Raw genomic sequence first — 26,780 nt, forward strand, 5'->3', positions numbered from 1 at the left:
GGCCTTCTTTCTGTTCCTGGTATATACATCAAACTCATTTCTGCCTCAGGGCCTTTGCACTAGCTGTTCCCTTTGTCTAGAACACTCAGTCCTTCCCCAAGTTTTACATGGCTGGTTTCTCAGGTCATTTAGGTCTCAGCTCAAATGCACGCCTTTTCTGACAACCTTATAAGTAATGCCCATCTCCTAACTCCCCACCCCACACACACTTCCTATAACTTTCTATCATGTCACTTTTAAAATTTCCCTATGGTTCTCACTGCTATTATAAATTAACTTGTTTATTTAATTATTCATTTATTTACTGCTCGCCTCCCCACTATAATATAAAACTTGTGAGCTTGTCTTGTTTCCAGCTCTCCCCAGTGCCTGGCGCTATGCCTGGTCCAAAGTTGGTCTCCAAACATATATTTTGAATGAATGACTCTATTTGTTCATTTAGGGCAGAATGCCCTTTCCCTAAGGATGGAATGAAAGTAAAGAAATAAAAACCTCAGAGACGTGAGCTTTAGAGGGAAAATGTGAGGACTATTGCAGTCTTATGGAAGTTCCCCTGAGAATCCTGTTCTGACCACCTCTTGAGGAATTCTGTGTTAGGATCAAGGGGGGTCTCTTCCAGAGCCCCAGAGAGATGGGTTTCAAGTCCTCCCTGTCCTAATCTCCCCCCTCCACCTCCAGCAGAAGCCAGGGTTGCCCGTGGAGGAAACAGTTCTACAAACATTCACCAAGCAGCTGCCCTGGGCGTGGCCCCATGCTGGATGCTGGGGATAGAGATGAATCACGGAAGAAGGAGGGGGTGACCTTCCAGGCAGGGGACAGCGTGAACAAAGGCAGAGATAGGAGACATTCTGGTGTTTGGGGGGAATTATGCACAGTTTGGTACTGCTCCAGCCAGTGAGGGTAGGAGATGAGGCTGGAAGAGTGAGCCACGTCCAGATTACCAACAGTCTCATAAACCAAGAGAAGCTAACATAATAAGGCCCAACGTTTATTAAGGCTTTGCACGTACTCTTATTCCCCCATTTTACAGATTGCAGAAACTGAGGCACAGAGAGGGTGTCAGGAACTGTCAAAGACCTGAGACTTTACCCTCTTTGGAAACTAGGTCATGCAACTGGTAACAGCTAGAGGCAGGGTTTGAACTAGGCCTTCTGGCTCCAGAATCCATGCCCTTGACCACTAGGTAATACTGCCTCTTAAGGAATTTGGACTTTATTTCACAAAGGGATGGGGATGGGGAGCCACTAATAGGTTTGTAAGCAGGAGCGTGACGTGTTCATATCATAGATTTAAAAAGTCATTCTAGGGACTTCCCTGGTGGTCCAGTGGGTAAGACTCCACGCTCCCAATGCAGGGGGCCCGGGTTCGATCCCTGGTCGGGGAACTAGGTCCTGCATGTATGCCACAACTAAAGATCCCACATGCCGCAATTAAAGATCCTGCATGCCTCAACTAAGACCCAGCGCAGCCAAAAAAAAAGTCATTCTAGGGGATAAACAAATCACTTTAAACAAAATTCAACTCCAGCTTCTGGACCCACTTATCCAACTGCTGTCCATCTCTCATGGAGCAGCTCACATAAAGGTGGTACCATTTAGTACCCAAGCCACAGGGGCTTTGCTGCTCTTGGCAGCAGCCCCCTCTCCTGGCCTCCTCTGTCCTTCCCAGATGTAATGTGTGTGCTTCTGTCTTCACAGAACACACGTAGATGCACCAGGAGTCCTGATGCCTCACGCACCTGAATGACTTCACAGCGCCCCTACTGCCTGCCTTCACCTTCAGAGATCCTGGCCCACCTCTCCATCGGGAAGGCGCTTCCTCCGAGCTGTGCTGCTTGGCAGGTTTCCAGGTCACTGCTCCAATGAGTATTAACTCACATGCACGCACATACGGCTCTGGGGGGGTTCATCGTGTACAGAGCTGGCATTTGATTTGCTCCTACTTTACAACTCAGGTAACCTTTGACTCCCAGAGATCGGGTAAGCAGGGCAGGCATTATCCTGAGGCTGGGGGTGGGGTGGGGTGTGTGGAACATGTGCCCAGGGACCACTGGGCAGGATCCGCATAGCCAAACAGGGTATCTCAGGGCTGTTGCCTCCTGAGGAATGTTCTGGTCTCTCCCCACCACTCTGCAGAGACCACACAGCAGCCATGGTGGTCCAGAGCCCCAGGGTGAGCCTTCCCTTCAAGTCAAGAATGCAGGCTTGGAAGGTTGACAGGCCTGGGTGTGGCCTTGGCCAGTGCTCGCACGAGCCATAGCCCCTCTCCTCTAACCCAGCCTTCCGAACACCCTTCCAGCTCTGGGAACCCATGCTGGTCAGGAGATGCCTTGTGGAAAACTAGAGATGGAGCTGGATTGTGAAGGATGGTAGAATTTTTTTAAACATTTTTAATTTTTAATTTGCAACAAAATATATATAGATTTTTTTGGACAGGAGAAAGTAAAAGCCTCCTGCATCACCCCCGCACCAGAGCCCTCGCCCACGCCTGCTTGTTCCAGCCAGTGCCTGATCCACATGCCCACCAGGGTCTTGCCATGCTAATGCAGTCTGCAGTGGGGAGAGAGGTCTTCTCTGGGACCCTCGATGTTCTGTGCTCCCAAAGATTCAGAGGAGGGAACTTCTGCCGCCCTCTGAAATCACAGGAAGATTCTTCTTTTTTTTGAAGGGGAGTGACCTCTGCTCCTTCAGGGAGTTGGGGGTGGGAAGTGACAGGCAGGTGGCCATAGTATAACGAGAGGTTGGATCAAAATCTCCAGTCCCCTGCCCCCAGCACTGGCCTCTTTCCTTGTTCTCCCCACTCCCACCCCAGCTCCATTCCATAGTCCGGGTCCAGTCAGATGCTCCTGAGCTCAAATGCTGCTCCAGCACATACTAGCCGCGTGATCTTGGACAGCGACCTGACCCCTGTGGGCCTCAGTTTCCTCATTTGTACCGTGAGTGTGTCCACGGTGAAGCTTAATTGTAAGCAAGCTCCTGGCTCCCTCAGCACAGAGCCCGACGCGGAGAAAAGCTCCCCGCAAGGTAGCAGGCGGCATCATGGGCTCCAGGAGGGGGCCAGAGCACAGGTGGGGTGGGGTGGGGGTCGCCCGGGAGTCCCGCCGCCCGGCCACCGGGTCGCCGCCCTCTGCGCAGTGACGGCAGCGGATAAGGCTCTCGCCGCATCCCGGGCAGCGCCCCCACTCGGCGCCCGGCACGGAACTGGTGCGGGGCTGGGCCGGCCCGGAGGAGCCGGAGGGGCGGGGCCGCCGCGCCAGCTCCCCCTCCCCGCCGCCCGTCGCCTTCTTCTCCTCGCGCTTCCCGGGCTCAGAGCAGCGGCAGCAGCGGCCGCGGCAACACCTTTGGCTCCGGCTCCTCCCGCTCCCGCTCCCGCTCCCGCTCCCGCTCCGGCCCCGCTCGGCCCCACGAGCCCGGGCCCCGCGCCCCGACCCCGCCGCCGCGCCTGCCGGGGGCCTCGGGTGCCCCCGCCGCCCGCCTCACGCTGAAGTTCCTGGCCGTGCTGCTGGCCGCGGGCATGCTGGCGTTCCTCGGTGCCGTCATCTGCATCATCGCCAGCGTGCCCCTGGCGGCCAGCCCGGCGCGGGCGCTGCCCGGTGGCGCCGACAACGCCTCGGGCGCCGCCGCGTCCCCGGGCCCGCAGCGCAGCCTGAGCGCGCTGCACCGCGCGGGCGGCTCGGCCGGGCCCCCAGCGCTGCCCGGGGCTCCGGCGGCCAGCGCGCACCCGCTGCCGCCCGTGCCCCTCTTCAGCCGCTTCCTGTGCACGCCGCTGGCGGCTGCCTGCCCGTCGGGGGCCGAGCAGGGGGACGCGGCGCCGAGCGAGCGCGAGGAGCTGCTGCTGCTGCAGAGCACGGCCGAGCAGCTACGCCAGACGGCGCTGCAGCAGGAAGCGCGCATCCGCGCCGACCAGGACACCATCCGCGAGCTCACCGGCAAGCTGGGCCGCTGCGAGAGCGGCCTGCCGCGCGGCCTCCAGGACGCCGGGCCCCGCCGCGACGCCATGGCCGACGGGCCCTGGGACTCGCCCGCGCTCATCCTCGAGCTGGAGGACGCCGTGCGCGCCCTCCGGGACCGCATCGACCGCATCGAGGTGAGCGCCGCGCCGCGGGCCGTCGGGACCTGGCCGGGGGGTGGGAGGGGCCGCTCGAGGGAGTCGAGAGCGTCCCGGGGTCCCGCCGCCACCGCCGGCTGAGGGACCCTGGGGAGCCCCCGCGAGTCTCGGAGCCTCGGGTTTCCGTCTGTGCAAAGTGGATGGTTGGTCCTGCCTCCCAGGGGGAGAAGGGAGGAGCCCGGTAGCGCACACAGGCCGCAGACAGACACTGTGGCTGAGGCACAGGAGGCGCACGGGAAAGGCTCGCTCCAGATCCTTTTTCCTCTGTAAGCCTCAGTTTCCGAGTCTGTAAAATGGGTATAACGGTGTCCACCTGTAGTGTGGATTGATGAAAATGTAGGTACGTGAAAATGCTAGGCACGTACTAGGACCTCGTTAAATGTCCGTTTTATTTCCTTCTTTCAGACACCCCCAAAGCAGCACCAGCCACACACTCAGTCCCTATGGTCAGAAGATAGGAGCGCTGTCCAAGGGACTCGGGGTCCTCCTCTCCTGCGGAAGAGCAGGGAACAGTGTCTCATAAGCCAAACGTGGGTGCCCCTCACCGCCTCCACCCCTAAGCCCCCCACCTGGGCTCGGACCACGGGCTTGATAGCAGGAGCTCAGATGGTGGTAGCCCAGACAAGATGCCTGGAAGCCGGCAGCTGTGGGGTGGGGGCTGAGTGGAGAATAGGGTCCCACCTGGGTCTCTCCCCCTACACTCACCTTTTTCAGATGTTCCTGGCCCAGGCTGAGGATCAGACACAAGGGGTCCAACAGGGGGAATCCCCTCTTGGCTGTCCTGTGATCCTGGGCCAGCCATTTCTCCTTTGAAGCTGCCAGACCCCTACATCCCTGTGAGAACTTATTTGGGGCCACCTGGAGGGGAAGCTGGACACACTAGGCAGGACAGACATCTGGAGACACTGACCACCCCCAGCCATCCACGACTTCCAGACTGCAGGGAAGGGGGTTAGCAACAAAACTGGATCCATGGAAGGAGGGGAGAGAAAGAGGCCACAGCACCAGCTGCCCCCTTTATTACCTCCTTTGAAACTGAGTGCAGCTGTCAAAGGGAAGAGAATGGCTGGAAGGAAGGAAAGACAGGGACTCCTCCTCTCCATGGCTTTCTCAGTTACATCCCTGGCCGAGCAGCACGGGAGATGCTGCTGGTATGGAAGGTTGGCCATGCCCATGGCCCAGTGGCCCTCCAGAAAGTCCGTGTTGGTGTCAGCACCCACCGTGCAGGGTGTCACAGCACAGCCAGGCAGCTATCACAGCCAACCCCAAACCTGGGGCTCAGAGACCTCCTACGGTGAGTGACAGAGACAGGAGGAAAGCCCAGAGTCTTACCTGCTGGCAGCACCCCTTTTCCCACTCCAGCTCTGGGGAGTTCTAGGATGAGAGCTGAGAGCAGGAAAATAATCAGGGAAACACAGAAAGTCAGCAGTGAAGGGAAGTCTCAGTTTCCTCACCTGTAAAATGGGGACAGTATTAGCACCTACCTCATTGGAGTGTTAGGAGGATTAAGTGAGTTAATCTTTTGGAAGGGCCCAGAACAGTGTCTGGCAGAGGTATGCTCAGTCAATTTGATTGCTATTTTTAACATTAAGCTCTAATATTACCAATTTTTTAAATAGCCAAAATTTAAAATGGGAACAAATCCTCCTTTTAGAAATAGATTTATTAATGTAAAAAAAAAAAAGATCTGGTCTTCAATAAACTTCCCCTTGCCTGCCCTAGTCCCTGCCCGCACACCCAGATGGCACCCGTGGTTCCTCCCACGTCTGGGGCTGGCAGGGCTGGGCTTGCCCTGGACCTGCACCTGTGCATCTGGCAGGGTGGGCTCCCTTCCGGTTAGCCCACTGAGGTTGGGGGTATCCTGGTGGCTGGGATTTGGCACCAGGTCAGCCTCCTAGGTGGGGGAGTCCTGCTTCCCTATACACACTCCTTCTGCTTTCTGAGTGCAGTGGACGTGGAGGGGCTGCCTGTCCTTCTGAGCCTGGCAGGCACCAGAGCCAGTCTCTTTGGGGTGTTTGGCAGGGGTCAGGGTCTGGAGCCCAACAGACTCGGGGCCAGACTACTGGTCTCAGCTGGACCCCATGCACCTTTTAGCCACTGACTAGTTTTTCCCTTCCGTTCTCATCCAAAAGCCTCAGAAGGATGCCCCCAGGTTTTCAGGGTGTACTTTCTCACCACTAGTCTCTCTCCCACTTTGGTACACTGAAAGTGCTCGTGGTGACGTCACCACAGTTGATAAATTGAACGGGAATGTTTCAGTCCTTACCTTTCTGGACCCCTCTGCAACATCTGACCCCGTTGATCATCCCCTCCTACAAATCTCCATGTGGTTGGCTTCTAGGTACCTCTCACCTGCCCCTCCACCCTCTCTGCTTCTCTGTCCCCTCTTGGGTCCTCCTCCTGTAACATGTGCGCCCCTCCTGGCCTTCCTCTCACTTTCCCTGGGTGAACTCAGCCACACCCTGAGGCTTTCCAACACCATTCCACCGTGATGCCCCAAACCAACTTTGTCTCCAGCCCAGGTTTCTCTCCAAGCTTCAGACCAATAGATCCAACTGCTTCCTGAGCACTTCCCTCTGGATGTCCCACCAACCCCCTACCTTCATCATGTCCCCCTGAACTCAGGTGCGCTCTGAGAAGCCATACTTGGCTCCTCCCCTCCCCTCCCCCTTTCAGTCGGTCTCATCTCCCCGAGGCTCCTTGCAGCAGCCTCCTTGCTGGTCTCCCACCTGCCCAGGCACACCCCTCCATCCATCCTCCTCCAGGCAGCCCCAGGGATCTTCCTTAAGCCCACCCCATGGGGCTCCCCTGTGGTGCAAACTCAGCCTGCCCCCAGGCTGCCATTTTGTATCTGGCCCATCTCCCAGTTTCTTCTTCTGCCTAGATTACCCCCAGCATATCCATACTCATCATTTAAGTCTGCTCTGAGTACACCTCCTCCTAGAGGCCTTCCCTGATCACCTGTCTCCTTCCTATGCCCACGTCTCTGCATCACTCCCTTCCCCACCCCACTGGGCTGACTACCAAAGGGGAGGAAAGGTCCCCCTCGCCCACCCTCTCTCCACAGGCCTCGAGTTGGAGTCACATTTGAGGGCTTAGGAGAAATTGTTTGTCTTCTATGTTTTTATCTTTGTTGTTATTTTTGTTGTTAATTGAAAAAATGTCAAAAGATTTCGGGGGGAATTATATTTAATTCCACCATTTTATTTGTTTTTGCACCCCCCTTTTGGTCCTTTATCCAAGTGTAGACACTGTTCCTGAGTTGCTGGGTTGCTGGTAATTACCATTGTAATAATGGCCATAATATCCTGGGATCCATCTCAGGCTCCACCATCCATCAATCCTTTGACTGTCTCCTGTTGCTGGAGATGTAGGTTGTTTCTGATTATTTTTGCTTCTAGATGCTCATTGCAGGATCGATTTCATGCAGATAGTTGTTTGTTTTTTTCTTTTTAAGTCTGTTGAAGTATTTCTTTAGGCTGAATTCCCAGGAGTGGTATTACTGGGTCAGATGCTATTGACTTTTATGGCTGTGGCCAAAAACCACTTTTCAAAAGGACCATTTATGGGGCAGCCAGCCATGTATGCGTGTTACAGTGTTCTGTTTTTGCACTAATTGATGTGTAAAATGAAATTTCAAGATAGATTTAAGCAGCAATTTTTTGACATAAATCACATTCTTAATCCTGCCTGGCAAGCTAGCTGCCTCCCCTCATCTTGGGGTGGAAGCCATGAAAAGGAACACCCTGATGATGGTCGCAGAAGCTCCTGGACCTAATAACAATTATAGCTCATGCTTCCTGAGCACTTACCATGTATCAGGTGCTGTTCTTTATCTCATTTAATCCTGATAAAATCTGCATGAGGAAGGCACTATTCTATCCCCCTTTTACAGATGAAGAAACCAAGGTTCAGAGAGGTTAGGAAACTGGCCCAAGTTCACACAGCATTGGAACCTGGATCTGACCCTGTCAGTGTTTGGCTCCAGAGCCCTTGTTCTTCATCATTAACTCTAGATCCATCTGGAGGGGTCAGACCTCACCTATCTTCAGGAGAGTGAGAAAGACAGGTGAGGGAAGGGCCTCTTGTTGGATAGTGCCCTGGACCATTTCTGCCTCAGAGCATATAGGACGAGAGTGATGAGGGCCAGTCCTCAAAGGCTTGTCGTGCTGGCTGGCAAGATAATCAGGAGGCTGAAAACAATAAGTAATAAGTAACATTGATTAGGCACTTACTATGTACATGTTAGCTTATTCAGTCTTCAGACCTATGAAGCAGGCTGTATGCATTCCCATTTTATGGATAAAGAAATGGAGGCTCATAGAGTCTGGAGGAACCAGAGCCAGACAAATCATCTCCTGCCCTCCCCACCCCCGGCTTCTGTTTCCCCTTTATAAAATGATACAGTGGGCAGATGCTCCCTAAACACCTTGCAGCTTGGGCTTCCCTGGTGGCACAGTGCTTGAGAGTCCTCCTGCCGATGCAGGGGACATGGGTTTGTGCCCCGGTTTGGGAAGATCCCACATGCCGCGGAGCGGCTGGGCCCATGAGCCATGGCCGCTGAGCCTGCACGTCCGGAGCACAGAAAAAAAAAAAAAAAAAAAACACCTTGCAGCTCTAAATATTCACTGAAATAGGAAGGCTGGGTGGCATAAAGTTGAGTTCTTCTTGCTTGTGACCTTAGGCTAATCACTTTCTCTCTCTGGGGCTCATTTTTTTAATCTGTAAAATGGTTAGGAGGGGTTGGGTTTGGTCTGGACCCTTTGGGCTCTAAATTCTGAGTTCTTGAGCAGATGTTTCCTGATTAGGAATTGTGGTGGGGAGTGTGGAGGTTCCATGTTTATGTGGCCCCCGACTCCCCAGCCACACACTCTCAGACCGCCAGTTCCTCAGGGGAGTCTGCAGATAAACAAAGTGGCTTATAGAATCTTCTGGTGCCTTTTTAAAAGTCTATGGGTTGCTTTTGCTCCTCTTACATTCCTGCCCATCCTGGAAGCTTCTGCTCCGCAGGGGCTGGTTCCCTTGACCCTGCCTCTTTGGCCACAAAAGGGGCCAGCAGAGTGCAGTGAGAGAGCTTCTGCCCATCGGCCTTTTGTTGGAGGACGTGGAACCTAGTGCCCTCTAGGCCACCTGCAGACCCCGATGGCCCCTCTCCCTGTGGCTGGCCTCCCCCCATCTCCAGGTGGGGCACCCATACTGAGAAGCCCTTACCCCCTACTCCTGCCAGCGTGGAACCTGCATTCTAGCAAGAAACCTTGGTTTTAAAAAACCCCAACTCTGCCACCTGCTCACTGTGACCTCAGAAAATTCCTTCTTCTCTCTGATCCTGTTTCCCCATCTGTCAGATGGAAGCGTGGGCAGGACACCCAGAGAACCCCTCTTTCTCTGTCATCCTGTGCCCTGGAGGCCTCTCATCCCCGCAGGCCTTCGCCTGGGAAAGGAGACCCTTCCTGCCGTTCCAAGCCTGGCAAGAGCCGCTTGGGCGGAAGACAGGGACTTACCTGTGGGCCTTTTGTTTTTTTTTAAGGTATATCTTACCTTCAATATATGTAAGAGCTCACATATCTTACTTTAAAAAGACACAAATCCTAAGTGTACAGCTCAGTGAAAATGTATGTATGGCTGCATCCATGAAAGCACCACCCAGATAAGAGTCAGGACATTTCTGGCGCCCCAGAAGGCTCCTTTGTGACCCCAAAGTCCATACTTCCCCAGAGGTACCACTGTTCCAGTTTCTGTCACTGTAGGTCAGTTTTCTCTGTGTTTGAATGTCACTCAGATCGACTCAGAGAAGCTGCACCCCTTTGTGTCTGGTGTTCTCTTTCAACATTGTCTGACCTTCTGTCGTGGTATGTGTGACTGTGGTTTGTTATTTTTCAGTGCTGTGTAGTGTTTCAATGTGTGGAGATACCTTAATTTATGTACCTATTCTTCTGTGGATGGGCATTTGGGTTGTTTCTGGTTTGGGGTTATTACGGATAAAGCTGCCGTGAATGTACTTGTGATATCTCTGGTTGGCTAAAAGTCCTCATTTCTCCTGGATGTATCCCCAGGAGTGGGATGCTTGGGTCCCAGGAGAGGCATATATTTAGCATTAGGAGTTTCTGCCAAACACTTTTCCAAAGTGGCAGTGAGTGTTTGCACACCCACCTGCTGTGAAGCTTGTCAACCTTGCTATGGTCATTTTAAAGACACTCCCCGTTCTGGTGGGTGTGTAGTGAACTCACTGTGGTTTTAATTTGTATTTCTCTGATGACTTATGATGTTGAGCACCTTTTCTCATGTTTGTTGGGCATTTTGTGAAGTGCTTGCCTGTGGGAGGTGGACCGAGATCAGGGGCTGGCGCTCCCCCACCCCCTCGAGTGACAATGCCGTTGGATTTCCCCAGGACAGTTGGGCACGTGATCCCCACTGAACTCGGGACAGAGATCGAGGCAGCCAACCCGAAGCGGAAGCTCTTAGGTGCCCCCCCACCCCTCGTTTGACTCCAGGGGAAGCTGAGGCTCAGAGAGGCTGAGTGACTTGCCCAAGGCCACACAGCACGGCAGAACTGAGCCAAGATGACAGCCAGGATTTTCTATGAAAATGGGCTGAGGGTGGGGTGCTCAGTCTCTGCTGCAGATTCTTGGCCAGGGCCCAGAAGGTGTGTGGGCAGGCAGGGCCTAAGAGAGAATTTTGTGGCAGCTTGACGGGGAGTACTTGAAGGGAGAGGAGAAGGGGCCTGGGGTTGGGGTGCCTAGTCACTTGCTCTGGGGCCTCGGAGCCCAGGAGGGTGTATGGGCACACCCTCTGGGAGCCATCTCCCCTGCTCCTGGCCTCCTCCCCGCCCACACACCGACTGCCCTGCCCTGGCACCCTTGGTGCACAGAGGTCCATTTGTCTTCTTTCCATTCCAGCTGCAAATTGGCAGTGGGGACCAGGACAAAGATCAGTCCGGCCTCTGCCACCTGCTCTCCTGCCCCTTCCCTGCCAGGGTTAGACGGAGACGGAGCAGCCCGCTGGGCCGGCTCCTGGGGAGGAAGGCGGGAGCAGGACAGCCCCTCTGAGAGGCCTTCTCTGACTCACCATGCCCCCGCCACCCCACCCCACAGAGAGCTTCTTGCGGGTGCTGTCCCTGTCACAGCTCCCAGACAGCCTCCCCCCCAGCTGAGAGCACTGCTGTGGCAGGCGCTGGCCTTATTTGCCTAGGGAGCCACAGCACCTGGCAGTTAGTAAGAGGCATCAGGGCTGAGCACGCCCTCTGTGCCAGCCTGTTCTAAGGGCCTTACAACTTAGCCCCATGAGAACCATGGGACCGTTACTCTCCCCATTTCACAGATGAGGAAACCGAGGCTCAGAGAGGTAAGAACCTTGGCCGGAGAGGTTAAGCACCTTGGTTAAGAACCGAGGCTCGGAGAGGTTAAGAACCTTGAAATCCCACTCAGCTGGGATTTCAGTCCTTGGCAGTCTGGCTCCAGGGCCCACATCCACACAGTTACTACTCACCATGCTCTCCTGTTCTCTCAATAAAAGCAGGAAATAATAATGGTTATGACTCTTTATCAGCCATTTTTATATGCCAGGCTTTACATATTTTTTCATTTTGTCATTATGTATATCCTAAGATGTAGATACTATTATTATCCCCATTTTACAGTTGAGGAAACCGAGGGTCAAAGGAGTTGAGCAGCTTGCCCAGGGCCACAGATCCAGTTAGTGGGGAGCCTGGGAATGACCCGGGCCTGTCTGACCTGAGAGTCATGCTGGTACCCATGGCATCGTGTTGCCACAGCACATGTTGACAGATGGATGAATAAATGAATGAATGAGTGAGTGAGGACTCGTAGTTCCTCCAGAGACACCCTCTTTCCCTTTCCCTTTGGCGCATCTTAGCTGAGTTGTCAGGGAAGCTGCCATCTGGAGGGTGAGGAGGCATTGGCCAGAGGAGGTGGGATGGGGGTGGGAAGAGTGTTCTTGGCAGAAGGAACAGCGTGTGCGGAGGCCCTAAGGTGAGAGGGAGCTGGGGACTTTCAGTCGGAATGAAGTGTAGCCTCTGGGGGTGCATCAGGGCTGAGATTAGAGGGGCAGGGTATGTATTGGTGGGAGAAGGGGGCTCTTGAAGGATTTCAAGCAACCTGCTTGGATTTGCAGTTAGGTGCCTGCCTCTGGCTGCTGTGTGGAGAAGGGCCAGAGTCGGAACCTCATGATGGTGGCCTGGGCTGGGGTGGGGGACGCAGGAGCCAAGTGAGGCTATGGCTAAGATTCACGGTTAGATTCCACCCTCAGAGACTCTGCTTTTGGATTTTTCCCCCGTTTTTTAAAAGAAATTTATTGTGAAGTACCTCAGAGATATACAAAGGTTTATACCATCCAGGACTACCAAAGGACTACCATCCAGGTCCCCACCCAGGCTCAAGACCCAGAAGAGTTGCAAACAGCTGATGCCCCTCAGCGTCTCCCTCAGGTGACAGAGGGTCACCACTGTCCCGAATTTGTATTGATCTCTCCGTGCATTCCTTCATGCTTTTATATATACATGATCTAGTTTTGAATTTTTGCAACTTTGTGTGAATGGCATCTAACTGTTCTTCTGTAACTTGCTTTTTTTCTCAATATAATGATTTTTAAAAAAAATTTAGAGGTGGAGGGGAGGCTCCTTCAAGAGATGTTTCAGTAGTATTAAACATACATGTTTAAGTAGTAATAGCCATAATAATAACTGATGCATAGCACTTCATGTGCCAACTCTAAGGGCATTATATCTATTAACTTATTTAATTCTCACTACAATGCTATGAGACAATATTATTTTTGTACCTTTTTTTGCTGATGGGGAAACCGAGGCATGGAAGCTTTACATAACAAGGTCACTGGGCTGGCGGAGCCTGGGTGTGAGCCCGGGCAGACTCACACAGGACTGGGGGCTGAGCAGATGTGGGAGATGGGAGGCCCGACCCACACCACTGCTGCCGGGCCTGCTCTCTTGCCACCCTGCCCTGCTGCCCCTGGAGCTGGGCCTTGTGCTGTCTGGGGGTGAGCTGTGCAGAGGGTGGGACCTTGACCCCGAAATCCAGCACCTTCCCTCTGCTCCCCCAAGGAAAGGAGCTGTCCCCACTGGGGACAAGGTGGTAAGGTCTTCCCCACGGCCCCCAGCCTCAGAGCCACCCTGCATAGGCAGGTCCCTCGCATCCAGGCCCCTCTGTGAAGCTGCCCCAAGGCACAGTCTGACACCACCTGCCAGATCCTCCCAGCCTTCTCATAGCACTAAAACCTCTTCTGCTGGCCCTTGAGGTAGGCAGGGCAGCCGACACCGTGCCCATTTGGCAGACCAACGAACTGTCAGGGTAGGCGTGAGGAATGGGAACAGGTTCTGGAATCAGAAGGGGCTGGACTGGGGTCCTGGGTCTGCGACGTCGCAGCGGTGTGACCTCAGGCAGATGACTTCACCTCTCTGAGCCTCTGCTCTCTCATCTGTAAAGTGGGCCTCCTTACTTCCCCAGGTTGTCGAGAGGGGTTGTGGAATGTTTGCACAGTGCTTCTGGAGTGCAGGGCCTGGCACGTGGTGCGTGGCAAGGAGAACAGCTGCTTCTGTCGGCCTCTTTTTACTGAGTGCTAATGAGCCCGGCACGATACCTGAGCTGGACCCGAATGCTGGGCTCTGGCTCCAGGCCCCATATACTTACACCAAACCCCACCCTGGACTCCCAGCATGACAGGAGTGGGTTCTGAGCCCCCATCAGGACCCTTGTGGGGTGATGGCATCATCGTCTCCCTATCTTCTTGTGCTGGGGGCCCACTTGGCATCAGGCCGAGTCCACGCGGCACAGCCCGCGCCCGCAGCAGATGGGAAAGTGGGGGGAGTCATGTTCTTCTGATTCAGACGTTGGGGTGGGGAGGGGGCCACCCAGGATCCGGTGAGCCCACCTCCTCCCTGGCCTTCCTGCAGAGCTGGCGGCTCTGACAAAAGAACAGCTTGTGTGCCCACCTCCCTCGGCCTGCGCTGTGTCTCCTCGCAACAGCATCTGTGTAAATAGCACTTGACGTCCTGTTCCTTCCTGGCAGGTCTTTCTCACTCCAAGGGAGGAGGACGCTTTGCTAGAGAGAGAAGGCTTTGGCTCCAGAAGGGTCAGCTTTGCCCAGCCCCATCACTGTAGAAAATTCAAAAGGACTTCTGCCTCGGTTTCCCCATCTGTGAAATGGGGACACTAAGAGTACCAACCAAAACAAGTGGCTGTGAGGATTCACGAGTAAACACATGGAAAGTGCTGAGGGTGGGCCTGGTACACTCTTCTTCAGGGGTATGCCCCTCATGCCCAGCTAGGCCCAGTGGAAGGAGGGAAAGTGAGGCTGGAATGGTGCTGGGCCCGAGGAGACCCAGTCCCGGCCCTCCCAGTGCTGACGTGGAAGGCAATCCATGAGCTAATTGCCTCAGTCCAAGGTTTCCCGAAAGTCCAGTCACCTCAGATGCAGTGGGTGGCTGGCCCTATCGCTCCATAAGCTGTCTGTGGTCAAGGGAAGATTCTGGAGGTAGCAAGCTCCCCATCAGCTGATGTATACAAGCCTCACAGTGTGCATTCTGCTTTTACAGTCCACGAGGACCTGTTACTTCCACTCTTCCATCCTTACATCTGTCCTGTGGATGGACAGAGTAGGGCCCGTTGTCCCTGTTTTACGGAAGGGGAGACTGAGGCTTTGTGTTCAGTCAGCACCAGAGTCAGGATTCATACAAGGAGCCCCCCGATAGTGGAAAGTGAAGATTAGTGTAACATGGGTGGGGCCGGGTGTACCGAGCAGCTCATCCATCCGTGCCCCGCCCCCCTCACCTGGCCTCCCCACCTGGTGGGCCAGAGCAGGTGTCTGCATGGGTGGGGGGTGGCTGTGCCCTCTCCCATGGGACACTGTGAGGGATAAAGTGGCCCACGCTGGGCCAGGCTTCGGCTCCCCTGATCACAGCCCCGCGAGCCAAACACTCCAAGTCCCCACTTTATAGGGAAGGACAAATGACACCAGAGAGGTTAGCCCACCTGCTGCCACTCTTGGGGTGGAATGGAGGAGCCAAGTGTCAGTCCCTCCAGCTCCTCAGCGCAAGGTCACGTCACTGTCTGTGGTGGCCGCTCCCTTCTCTCAGGCGCTGAGTGTGGCAGTGCCACTCTACCTGCACTGCCCTCCCCACCCCCAGCACTTTGAAGCAGGGGACACATATATCCCCTCATCACATGGAGCTCAGAGACATGTGCCCAGTGTCACACAGCAAATGACCAACAAGGCCAGGATTGGGTCAGTGAAGCTGGGAGGGGTCTTCTGTACTTGCCCTGAGCTGTGGGGCCATCCCTGCAGGCACGTGGCACTCAGGGAATGCTAGGCTGTGCTCTTGGTTTTCTGTTTGGCCCTCGGCCGTCTCTTCAGCACCTGGTGCAGTGCCCAGCCCATAGTAGGTGCTCACTGAATACTTGCTCGGTGAAGGAGTCATGAGAATTCAGTGAGCTCAGGTCTGGGGCTAAGCCTGTGGTCAGGGCCCAGGGCAGGTGGAGTGGGAACCACCAGGGCCCCTGGGCAGTGAGGAAGCATTGGGCTGTCAGTAGGCAGCGTGGAGGAGGGGAAAAGGGAGATAGGGGACAGGGATGGTCTAATTTGGCTGCTAGAAGCTCACTGAATTATTAATTTCCTACCCACGTTCCTGTGATGTGTCTGCCAGAGGCTGCGCCCTCCCAGAGTCAAGACTTGTGGCCTCGCCTGCCTTCCTCCACCCCAGAAGGGGCTTCCTCCAGCGGCGGGGGGGAGGAAAGGAGAGGTGCCCTGGCTTGTGCCCCAGTTCTTCCCGCTGGGGTCTTAAGACAGGAAAAAGGGGGGCCTCTAAACACTTTGTCCTCATCCTGGGAAGGATGGGGGTGTCAGAGACCACCCTGGAACACGCTGCCCTAGACAGTAAGTGCAGTAAATAGGCTCTGTTCATGGGCATTTACCACATGTAATCATCCCCACAACCCTTCTAAATAGGTACCGTTGTCCCGTGTTGCATGAGAGGAACCAGGGGTTCAGAGAGATGGAGGCATTTGCCCCAGGCCACACAGCAGGTTGGTTCTCGAGCTGGATTTGAACCCTGGGCTGTATGCCTCCAGAGTCTGTGATCTTAACCACATGATAGCCTGGAGTGGCCGCAACACTGGAGCAGTATTCCGGAAGCCCCTGATTTGTGCCCCCCGGGTCTGCCCAGTATTCACACAGAGCCTTGCACCCCCTTAGAGAAGGCTGACACGTGACTAAGTGAAGACTAAGACAGTCCACCCCTTCAGGGACCCATCGGGATATAGCCTGCCCATGATGAAGGACTCAGTAGTGGCTCTCAACCCCAACTGCACGTTAGACCACCCAGGGGACTGTTACAGTCTCTACTGCCAGCTCCCCACCCCACCATATGCTGAGCTGTCCTGAGGGCAGAAGCCAGCCTGCTTTCAGCACCCCGTCACGCATCAGCACTGGAAACAGCCTGCTAGACACCCAGTACACGTTTGTTGCCTGAAGCTGGTATTGCCATCCCATTTTACATACGGGGAAGCTGAGGCTCACCTGGGGTCACTCAGCAGGGGTGGTGGGCATCTCTGGGCCCTTTGTCTCTTTCCTTCCTCCCTCCAAGTGACCTTGTGGTCCCTTTCTGTGCCCCGTAAGCAGCAGGAGCTTCCAGCCCGGGTGAACTTCTCAGCGGCCCCAGCCCCTGCGCCCGTGGTGCCCACCACCCTGCACTCCGAGATGGACGAGCTGGAGGGGCAGCTGCTGGCCAAGGTGCTGGCGCTGGAGAAGGAGCGCGTGGCCCTCGGTCACAGCAGCCAGCAGCAGCGGCAGGAGGTGGAGAAGGAGCTGGGTGCCCTGCAGGACCGTGTAGCGGAACTGGAGCGCGGTGGGTCCTGAGCCCCACAGAGGGCATGGCAGGCGAGGCCTTGGTCCTCAGATGGGTCCTCAGGGTGGCAGATTCACTCGGAAAGCATTTTCATGCTCTCCAGAGGCTAAAGCTAGATGGGATGGTGGGGAAGAGGCTGTGAAACCCAAGAGAGAATAATTGGGAGAGAGCGTTATCATTATTGTAAACAGGTAGCATTTTCTGGCCCTTATTGTATTCTGGGAGTGGGCTAAGTACTTGATACATCAGCTGGTTTAATCTTCACAGACCATACAGGGGTGGTAGTGTTATTATCCCCATTTCACAGCTGAGGAATATAAGGCTCAGAGAGGTCAAGTGACTTGCCCAAGGTCACACATCCAGTAAGTAGCGGATCTAGACCTTAAACAAGGTCTGACTCCAAAGTCCATGCATTTAACCCACCACAGTAGCACCTTCAATGTCAGAATTTTGTCATTTGTTTAACACCTGGGGCTGGCACTGCCGGGGGGTCAGAAAAACATGACATGTTGGACAGTGTACAGGTGTGAGCATCAGGGGACCTGGCTCCTCTGTCACCTTGGAAGCTCACCTCCTCTCCCCAGGCCTCATTTTCCTCATCTGAAAGATGTGGATTTAGGACTCATGAGCTCTCAGGGACCTTTCATCTTTTAAACTTTGTGAGGAGCACCCTTAAGAGGCTTATAGATGAGTTGGGGCTACCAGGGGACTAGTAACCCTCATTCTGGAGTATGCCCTGCCCACCCCCCATCAGTGTCCACTGACCCCCACCGTGTCCCCCTTGCTCACCCCCCTCAGGGTCCTCAGCCTACAGTCCCCCAGATGCCTTCAAGATCAGCATCCCCATCCGCAACAACTACATGTACGCCCGCGTGCGGAAGGCACTGCCCGAGCTCTATGCCTTCAGCGTCTGCATGTGGCTGCGGTCCAGGTCGGGCGGCACTGGCCAGGGCACCCCCTTCTCCTACTCGGTGCCCGGGCAGGCCAACGAGATTGTGCTGCTGGAGGCGGGCCATGACCCCATGGAGCTGCTGATCAATGACAAGGTGAGTGGGGGACCGAGTGGGAGGGATGGGGGGGCGGAGCAGGGGGGCCCTTTCAGGAGCACCTGTACTGTGCTGGGCCCCAAACAGATGGGCCCTTTCAGTTCTCCTGCTCAGCAGAATCAGCCCACATGAAATGCCTGGTGTGTGCCAGGCTGGGTTTTGGGAATTCAAGACAAGCCAGACCCGGGGCTGCGAAGAGGAGCTCATGTCCAAGAGAGGCTGTCAGCGGTGGTTTGCCATTTACAGAGGAGCATGTGAGGCTCACAGAGATTCAGAGACTTCCCCAGTGATGCAGCTATAGGAGCAGGGCTGCAAGTGTCTGCCCCCAGGGCCCTGCTCATTCTTCTGGACAAAGAGAGAAGCAAGTGATGTCCAAGGACCTCTCTGGGGAGGGAGGGAGGAAGGGCGGGAGGGAGTGCTAGTGGATTCCTTGCCCCCCTCCCCCCTGCAACCAGCCCCATGCTCCTCCCCTACATGGTGAGTAGGATACTGCCATGGTCAGGCTCTGGGCTGCATGCTGGATGTGAGGCCTAGTTCTGCCACTCACCCACTGTGTGACCTTAGACTAGTCACTTACCCTCTCCATGCCTCACTTTCCTCATCTGTAAAGCAAGAATAACACTGTCTACCTCATAGGGCTGTGGTGAGAAATAAATGGCTTAAATACATGTAAAGGGCTTTGAGCAGAGCCTAGCATTTAACAAACTTCGATAAATGTGCCCTGTGCTAGTAAATACTTTACCCATATTATCACCCTTGACCCAACTGCACCAGGAGGTAGACACCCTATTATCCCCATTTTGTAGATGGAAAAGCTGAGGCTCAGTGAGGGCAAATAATGCACGCTGGCCACATAGCTGGTGAAGGGGTGATGATGTGAATTGGGGTCTTGGGCTCCAGAAACCAACTCTTAACCCCTCCACTGTCCTGCCCTTGGGTCACCCATCTGCCCCATGCCCAGGACTCCCACCCCCTCACCCCTCCCCCAGCCTGGCTTCAGGGCAGGACAAGGTAGGGGGACTGGGGGCAGTGATGTGGCAGGAGCATGGTGATCAAGGGGGAAGGAAGGGGAGCATCTTATCACCCCATTCCCCCAAAATATCTTCCCTGGCCTGCCACACTGATTTGGGTCTTGCAGGCATGGTGGTCTTTTGAGACTCCCTGAAAATGCAGGCAACATATATTGCACCCACTTGTGACCAGGCCACAGCCACAGAGAGCTGCTAGGAGTGGCTGACACCCAGCAGAAGCTTGCTTAGCAGGAGGTGCCTTTCATGGGTGTCCTGGAGGAGGCGGAGGGAGATGGGCCCAGGGGACAGTGAATTTCCCTTGTAGCCCAGTAGGTCCTAAGACCACCAGGGTAGCTGGATGACATCTAGATCCTGCCTCCTGGTTCCCTTCATACACCCCCTGGCTGCCATTTTTGGCTCTGCCCACGGTTAGCACTCAGTTCTAGTAAAAGGAATTCAGCACCCTGGACAGGGCCCAGTTCCCTGAACTTCTGGGGCCTTTTGAGCACCAACCTCACAAGCTACTCACAGTACTCATTTTATTCCAACCTCTAAGCCTTTGCTTCTGCTGTGCCCCCCGCCACTTGGTTTGCCTTGCAGCGGAGTTGCCAGAGTCCATTGTACTTCTAGATGTGTTTAGATTTCACATCTTCTGTTCCCACACCCCTCTCTCCCTCTGGGCCTTCACAGCCTCTGTACCTCCCAGATGGCCCCTATGTTACTCTGTCTTGTAATATTGTCCCTGAAGTCCTTCCCTCCTGTGCAGACTCAGCTTATTTTATGACCAGGACCAGATCCATACCCCCAGTGTCCAGAACAAGGCCTGGCACCAAGTAGGCCTCAGAGAATGCTGCAATAAATTGTGATGTCAGAGAACTTAGGAGATGAAAGAGCCCTTTGGGAGCCCCAAATCCAGAGGCAGCAAGTACCTTTCATATCACAGGCCAACTCTAATCAATCATCAGTGGCTTCTGAGAGCACTGTGATGAGGAAGATTCCTAGGGTGGGTCTAGGCTCATGATTGATTAGCCATGTCTGCCTTGGGTGGAGGAGGAGGCAGAGGTGGCTGCATATTTGCTATCCTTTGCCCAAACCCCTAACTTTATGGATGAGGAGACTAAAGCCCAGGGAGGAAAGGGCAGCCTCCCCAGGGTCCCACAGGCGGTTGGTTGGCAGTGCCCGGCCTCTGAGTCTAAGGCTTGTTCTACCACTGCCAGTACTTCTTGAGCCCAGCTGTGTGCCAGGCACTTTGTGTGGTATTCAGGGGAAGGTAGGCTTGTGAGATTCAGCTCCCACCCTGCATGACCTTGCAGGCCTGTTAGAGAGTGAATAAACCACCTAGAAACAACTGAAAACCAACACTGAATAGTCCCTTGTGATCTGAGTGAAGCTGCCTGATTATACTGATATATTGTGGGGAAAGAGGAAAGAGTGGTCGGGAAGACACTGAGCTGAGAGGAAGGGGAGGGTCAAGCCTTGGGTCAGTCCCTGGAAGGAGGGACACCGGTCTCCCCATTCCCCATCCCACTGCTCCAGCCTTGGGCCTTGTGGCACCTCTGACCTGGGGCTGGGGGAACCTCTTTTCAGGTGGCCCAGCTGCCCCTGAGCCTGAAGGACAATGGCTGGCACCACATCTGCCTCTCCTGGACCACAAGAGACGGCCTGTGGTCTGCCTATCAGGATGGAGAGCTGCAGGGCTCTGGTGAGAACCTAGCCGCCTGGCACCCCATCAAGCCTCATGGGATCCTTATCCTGGGCCAAGAGCAGGTAAGGCTCAGGGTGGGATGCAGCTAGATATCCCACCCACTCAGGGCCCCTGAGGAGGAGGGGTAGGTGGAGGGTCCCTGAAAGCACAGCAGTGAGCACTCAGTCCGACCCAACCATTCTGCAGATGGCCAGACTGAGTGAGACCCAGAGAGAGCAGAGACTTGCCCAAAGGGCTAGAACCTTGGGGCGGGGCTAGAACCTGGAGGGGGTAGGACTTCAGCAGGGACAGGGGGTTGACTCTGAGTGCCTGCCTGTCTCTTCTGCTCCCTCACTCCATGTCTCTCTTCTTTCTCTCTGCTCTTTTGGTCCAGGATACCCTAGGTGGCCGGTTTGATGCCACCCAGGCCTTCGTGGGTGACATTGCCCAGTTTAACCTCTGGGACCACACCCTGACACCTGCCCAGGTCCTGGGCATTGCCAACTGTACGGGGCCGCTGCTAGGCAACATCATCCCCTGGGAAGACAAGCTGGTGGAGACCTTTGGGGGTGCAACGAAGGCCGCCTTTGATGTCTGCAAGGGACGGGCCAAGGCATGAGGGGCCACCTCGTCCAGGCCCCTTGCCTGCCAATTCGGGGGCCTTCCGGGGTGGGGTCACATTGCTTCCTCAGCCTACCCACACACTGGCCTCCTTTCTTGCCCCACTCCTGGCCACGCCTCCCGTTTCTGCCACCTCTACCCACACCTCCAGGACGCCCTGCCCTTGATGGCTTTCCCCTAATCCCACTCGGATGAGGACAAGCAACTCAAGTCAACAGGTCAAGCCTGGGGGGAGTCCAGGGCCTGGCAGTGGGTGCGTGTCAGTGCCCACGGCTCTTCTCACCGCCCCCCCCCCACCACTGGCATTAGAGTGGAGCCATCTCTCACCTCCCACTCCACCCTGTCCATCAACCACAACTGATTCCACTGATCTCACAGCTCCGCCCATGAGGTCGTGTATGGGGGACGGGCCCACTGTCTCAGTGGCAGGGCTGGTTATCTGCCCTCTTGTCCCCCATGCAACAGGCCTGTCCCCTTCCTCTTCAGGGCCATAACAGGCTGTAGAGCTGTCCCCCAGCTGAGAGGGAATGACAGAACCGTGGGAGACTCAGATTCAGCCCTCCTTTATCTTTCTACCAGCTGCCGGTCAAGGGCGGTGGGATCTTGATGGAGCCTCTCGCCCCACCCCACCCCCACCTGCACCCATCTCTTCCTCCTCTTTCCTTGTTTCTTCGTGTGCAGTGGTTTGAATGTTGGTTCCATGCCTGGCCCAGCCCCACCTCAATTTCCAGGACACTCCCTTCCCAGCTTCAGCCTGGAGGGTTAGGGACCAAGACTCCGGGAAGCCAAAGGGCCATAGTCACCCCTTGCGCCCATCCACAGCTGTGCCCACTGGCATGGTCACCTCTCCCCTTCTACATCCAGGACAGGGCCTGGGCCACTTCAGCCTGGGCTGGGGACAGCATGGAACAGAGGCACGTACCCCAGGGGACCCACAATACCTACCCGCTCTGCGTGGCCCTGCAGCCTTTGGGGGATGGAAAGAAGGAGCCGAGAGGGTAGGGAGAAGCATGGAGTAGTGTGCAGGGCACTGGATGGGGAGGAGGAGCCCTTGGTTCCTGGTCAGCCCTGCTGCTCACCTGCTGTGTAGCCTTCTGTAAGCCCCCGCCCTCTCCGGGCTGACCTTCCTCATTTATGAACTGAGGCCCTTGCTTCAGTCATTTCTGAGAGCTCTCCAGATCAAAAGTGAGATGGTCTGTGATTTCAGGTGGATAGGGTGGGACAAGCCTGAGAACCTGCCTAAGGACTGAGGGGCACAGCAGGGGTAGGTCCTGGGACTGGGCAGCAGATGGGATCTGGCTAGGCTGGGTCAGGGTCAGAAGCTGGCTCCGAAGAGTCAGGGGCAAGGGCAAGGGTCAAAGCAGACCAACCTCATACACGGATTGTAAAGATCAGCTCTTCTGGATTCCCCCAGCCTGGCACCCTTGCCTATCTGAGTGTCTCAAAGGGCTGGTGGCTTCCTGGTTCCTACCCTTGAGTCCCCACCAGCTTGCCCAAGAGAGTAGGAGAATATCAGAGCTGAGAAAAGCCACCCAGTCTGACCTCTTGCTTGTACAGATGGAGAAGAGCTCAGAGAGGGCAAGTGACTTGCACAGGATCACGCAGCACGATGGAGCACAGCCAGGACTAGAACCCAGTGCTCTTTCCCCCACACCCTATTTCCTGCCCATGAGAGTCTTTGAGTCCAGCCTATACCTGAGAGAATGGATATTTGAGAGGTCAGAATGCTTTCTAGCATGCCCACTGGCCCACCTTCCTTTATGAAACATACAAACATCTTGGCATTCCCACCCCCCATCCCCAGAAGGTAGGGGAGGAGAGGTGTGATCCCCGGGCACTCTGGCAGGAATGGAGACCTGAGAACACAGGTGTCCCTCCCCTTGCCAGTCACCTACCAGGTGTCTGGGCAGCTGTTGGCTACCTGAGTCAGATGGGTACTGGTGGCTTTTTGCCCCCCTTTTGGGTCCCTGTCTCCGCTCCCCACGTGCACTTAGCCTGAGGCACTAGGCAAGAACTGCAGACTGTGGGTCCCAGGGCCATGGAGGCTTTTCCAAAACTTGTCGCTTCCAACCCCCAAATCCTCGTTTCCTTTTCAAGAGCACCGAAAGACCTTTCAGCCCCTCCAGCCCAACTCCGCCTAGAAGGAGTGATGGTGCACTTCAGCCAGAACCTGCCGAGATCTGGGTTGCCCCGGTAACAGCCAATGACGTCAGCCCCAGTGGGGGTCAAGCGTCTCATAATGACATATGCTGTTGCTGGGGTGACGGCGGAATTCAGAACTTAGATTTCGGGGACACTGGGTTTTATTGGGTTTCTGTTATTGTTTTTAAGGGAACAGCTTTTGTGGAGGCCTTGGGGGAAAGAAAGGGTCTTGAAAAGGAGGTGAAAGAACTTGTTTGATCACTTGAGCCCACCCAGAGGCATCATCCCAAGTCCTTTATGCTTTCTCGTGATCATGAGACACCTGACCTGTGCTGAGTCACCCTGGTCATCCCTCCAGAGGGAACAGGAACAAACTGGAGACACTTGTAGGCTCTAAGTCTGGGCCATTGGTGAGTGGCCTGGATCCCCATTTCCATTCCAGAAAGATGAACGCCCCAAAGTCCCCACCCCTCCTTTCATCTACTGATCATCCTTCTTACCTTTGCTGAATGCCTGCTGTTTGGACTCCAGTTTTGACCTTCAGCTGCTCCCAGGCACAGCCAAAAAGACGGGGAAGAAAAATGGTGCTCAGTTGCATCCTCAAGCTACTCCTGGCTGAAAATGAGGCTGGAGTCTGTTATGCCTTTTTTAAGTGTCAGGCGTCATGCTGAGCACCTCACGGGGATCAACTCATTTATTCTCACAACAGTTCTAAGCTAGGACTGTTCTTAGCCCCATTATACAAGTAGAGAAACTGGGACCCAGTGGGGTTAAGTAACCTGCCCATGTCAATCAGCCAGCAAGTGACAGAGTCCAGAGTTCAAACCAAGGCAGGTGACATCCAGGACCCACCCCTCAGCCTGAGGGGACAGGCACTGCCACTGTCTGTGTAGTGGGATTTGGTCATCCATTGCTCCTGACCCCATTCACCCCACCGAGAGGAACAGAGATGCAGGATGGGCTGACCCCAGGGCCAGGGTCCCCTTGGGTGAGGCCGTGGGAGGGTTCTCAGCCCCTTCAGGGAACATGTCCCTGTGCGGGCTGCCCTGCTCTCACCAGCTGGAGTTTCCAGGAGAGCTGAAGGGGGAGAGGAAGCTGGGCGTCTCCTGAGAATCCCAGGCTGCAAAGGGGAGAAAGTTGATATTTCTCAAACCCCTGCTTTGGGTCCAGCCCTGCACCAGGTGCTTCACAGCTCTTATCTGCCAGTTTTCCCACCTTGTGGCACATGGTGCCCCTAATCAACATCCCAAGGGAGCAGATCACCTTGCCACCATTGTGCGTGACCCAGGACCACAGATTTGGGCAGGAAGGGCTCCAAAGCCCTCGTCTTACAGAAGAGGATGCCAGGGCCCGGGGGCACCCAGCCGGGACACTGGGAGACCTGACTCTGCATTCAGTGCTCTCTCCGTGATGCAGTGGCCCCCGTTCCCATCCCCCCCACCCCTGAAATGGGTCCCTCCTTTTCTACATTTCCCAGCACCCTTGCTCTGAGCAAACTGGGGAAGGGACACCCGTCCCAGAGATGGACTCACTCTCTTCACCCTCTTTGTCCCAGCTGCCTGCCACTCTAAACTCCTCCTCCCGGCACCACCCCCGACCCTGCTGGGTGGGGAAGGGGCTCACATGGGCCCAGGCTGAGCAGTGAGAGAGCATGTCGAGCTGTCGGACACTGTGAAATTAGTGCATCCTACTGGCGACCCGCCTCCCCCTCTCCTCCTGCCTGATTTTGTAAAGTGACATGAGATGCAACATGCGTGCGTGCGTGTGCGTGTGTGTGTGTATGATATGTCAAGGTTTTGTTACTTTTTTGTTTCTGTAAATTTGAATGTTCAAAATAAACATGATGTTTATTCTGGGGCTCTTCTTGCAAGGGTGGGGCTACCCTGGGGCTGCCGGAAGGGAATGAAGTGGCTACTACTTGGGGCAGGGCAGTAGGCAAAGCCAGAACAGGTGCCACCTTGGTGCCCCAAAACCTCACCCAAACCCACCTGTGCCCCCCAACCAGGCTCTGCCAGGTCCCAGGTGTAGACACACCGCTTTTCCCAGGGTTTATGCAGGAAGGATGTAAAGAACACAGGTCCCACATGGAAAGTGTCCTAGTTCTGATAACTGGGCTTTGGCCTCATTCCTAACACCTCATCCCCACCTCGTGCCCCAGTTATGGGAACCAGGTCCCTGACTTGTTCCCTGAGACCCAATCTGCCTGAGTTACTTGCCTGGACCCCCAGAGTGTTGCCTCCCTTGGGGTCCTGGGGAGATGGGGTAGGGGAGAGGGCGGGCCCTGTTGTATTTCAACCCATCCCCTCCCCACAGTCTACCTGGACTCCTCTGACTCGTGTGGCCTCTAGACTGACTCTCGGCCACAGGGTCTGCTACCCTCACCCACCCCTCCAGCACCCCCCCAACCCCTGAGAGGTCTTGATCTGGTCCCCAGCCCTCCCTGTGCCAACCGTCTTAGGGGCACAGCCTCCACCCTCCTGCTCCAGCAATATTATCACTGCTCTTAGTTGGACCTTAGATGGTCCCTGTGAAATGCCAGGGCACCAGTCAGGGGTAACAGGGGCAGGTCACACCAGCAGAACAGCTTTCTCAGACTTTTCCAAAGTTTCCCAAACTTCCAACAAGAGGAATTCACCTCATAAGGAGCAGGGGGTATAGCCTGAAGCAGCACTTCAAATAGGAAAACCATATTTCAAGTCTACCGAGTAATATGTAAAACTCCTTTCCACATTCTACTCCAGAATGAATCCAGATTTGCTTTAAAATATTGCTTTTAATTACTTACCACTGAGCAAAATTAAGCTGCAGGCAGATATGCCTTGTTTATCCTCTCTTGCACTGATTTACTTACAATCACCCTCTCCCTCTGTCCCACTCAGCTGGCACTGTCTAACCTTGGTTAAATCCCACGGTCTACCTGCTTCGTGCCAGCCCCTGCACAGCTGACCGCTGATGTGGAAAGGCACAGGGCTCCGAGGTGTGTTGACTCTCATTTTAAATTCATGGTCAGAGATCTCCAAGGGGCGTTTCTTCCTTTCCAGCAAGTAAAGTCTCTCTGGAGGAAGATACCATTATCCAAACTCACATATTTTGTTACACAAGGTTTGGCATTCAATAAGAAATTATCAGACATATCTGGAGACAAAACTGAATGACTGAAAATCAAGAGAAAAAAAAATTTTAAGGGCCAATAGACCTACACATATAAAATTGCATGGAAGTAAATAAACACACATATGCACACGCACAGGCACACATGCACACATATACACACAGGTACAAGTAAAACTGGGGAA

General features: G+C 54.9%; 1 protein-coding gene across 1 annotated transcript; it reads left to right on the forward strand.

Annotated features, from left to right (window-relative positions):
* The first annotated feature begins 3,169 nt into the window (after positions 1-3,169).
* On the forward strand, positions 3,170-25,334 carry NPTXR (neuronal pentraxin receptor). The gene is made up of 5 exons (XM_081248913.1): positions 3,170-4,086; positions 16,756-16,981; positions 17,780-18,027; positions 20,625-20,804; positions 21,116-25,334. The coding sequence occupies exons 1-5, from the start codon at positions 3,514-3,516 to the stop codon at positions 21,338-21,340; spliced, it is 1,452 nt and encodes a 483-aa protein (XP_081105039.1). The 5' UTR covers positions 3,170-3,513; the 3' UTR covers positions 21,341-25,334.
* The last annotated feature ends 1,446 nt before the right edge of the window (positions 25,335-26,780 follow it).

Source organism: Mesoplodon bidens, assembly GCF_964165515.1.
Source record: "Mesoplodon bidens genome assembly, chromosome: 11".
Lineage (NCBI taxonomy): Eukaryota > Metazoa > Chordata > Mammalia > Artiodactyla > Ziphiidae > Mesoplodon > Mesoplodon bidens.

Bases quoted from the DNA above. Each gene is read 5' to 3' on its own strand.
- NPTXR (XM_081248913.1), top strand. From the start codon at position 3,514: ATGCTGGCGTTCCTCGGTGCCGTCATCTGCATCATCGCCAGCGTGCCC. The intron at 4,087-16,755 runs GTGAGCGCCGCG...CCCCGTAAGCAG, and splicing joins ACCGCATCGACCGCATCGAG to CAGGAGCTTCCAGCCCGGGT. The intron at 16,982-17,779 runs GTGGGTCCTGAG...CACCCCCCTCAG, and splicing joins TGTAGCGGAACTGGAGCGCG to GGTCCTCAGCCTACAGTCCC.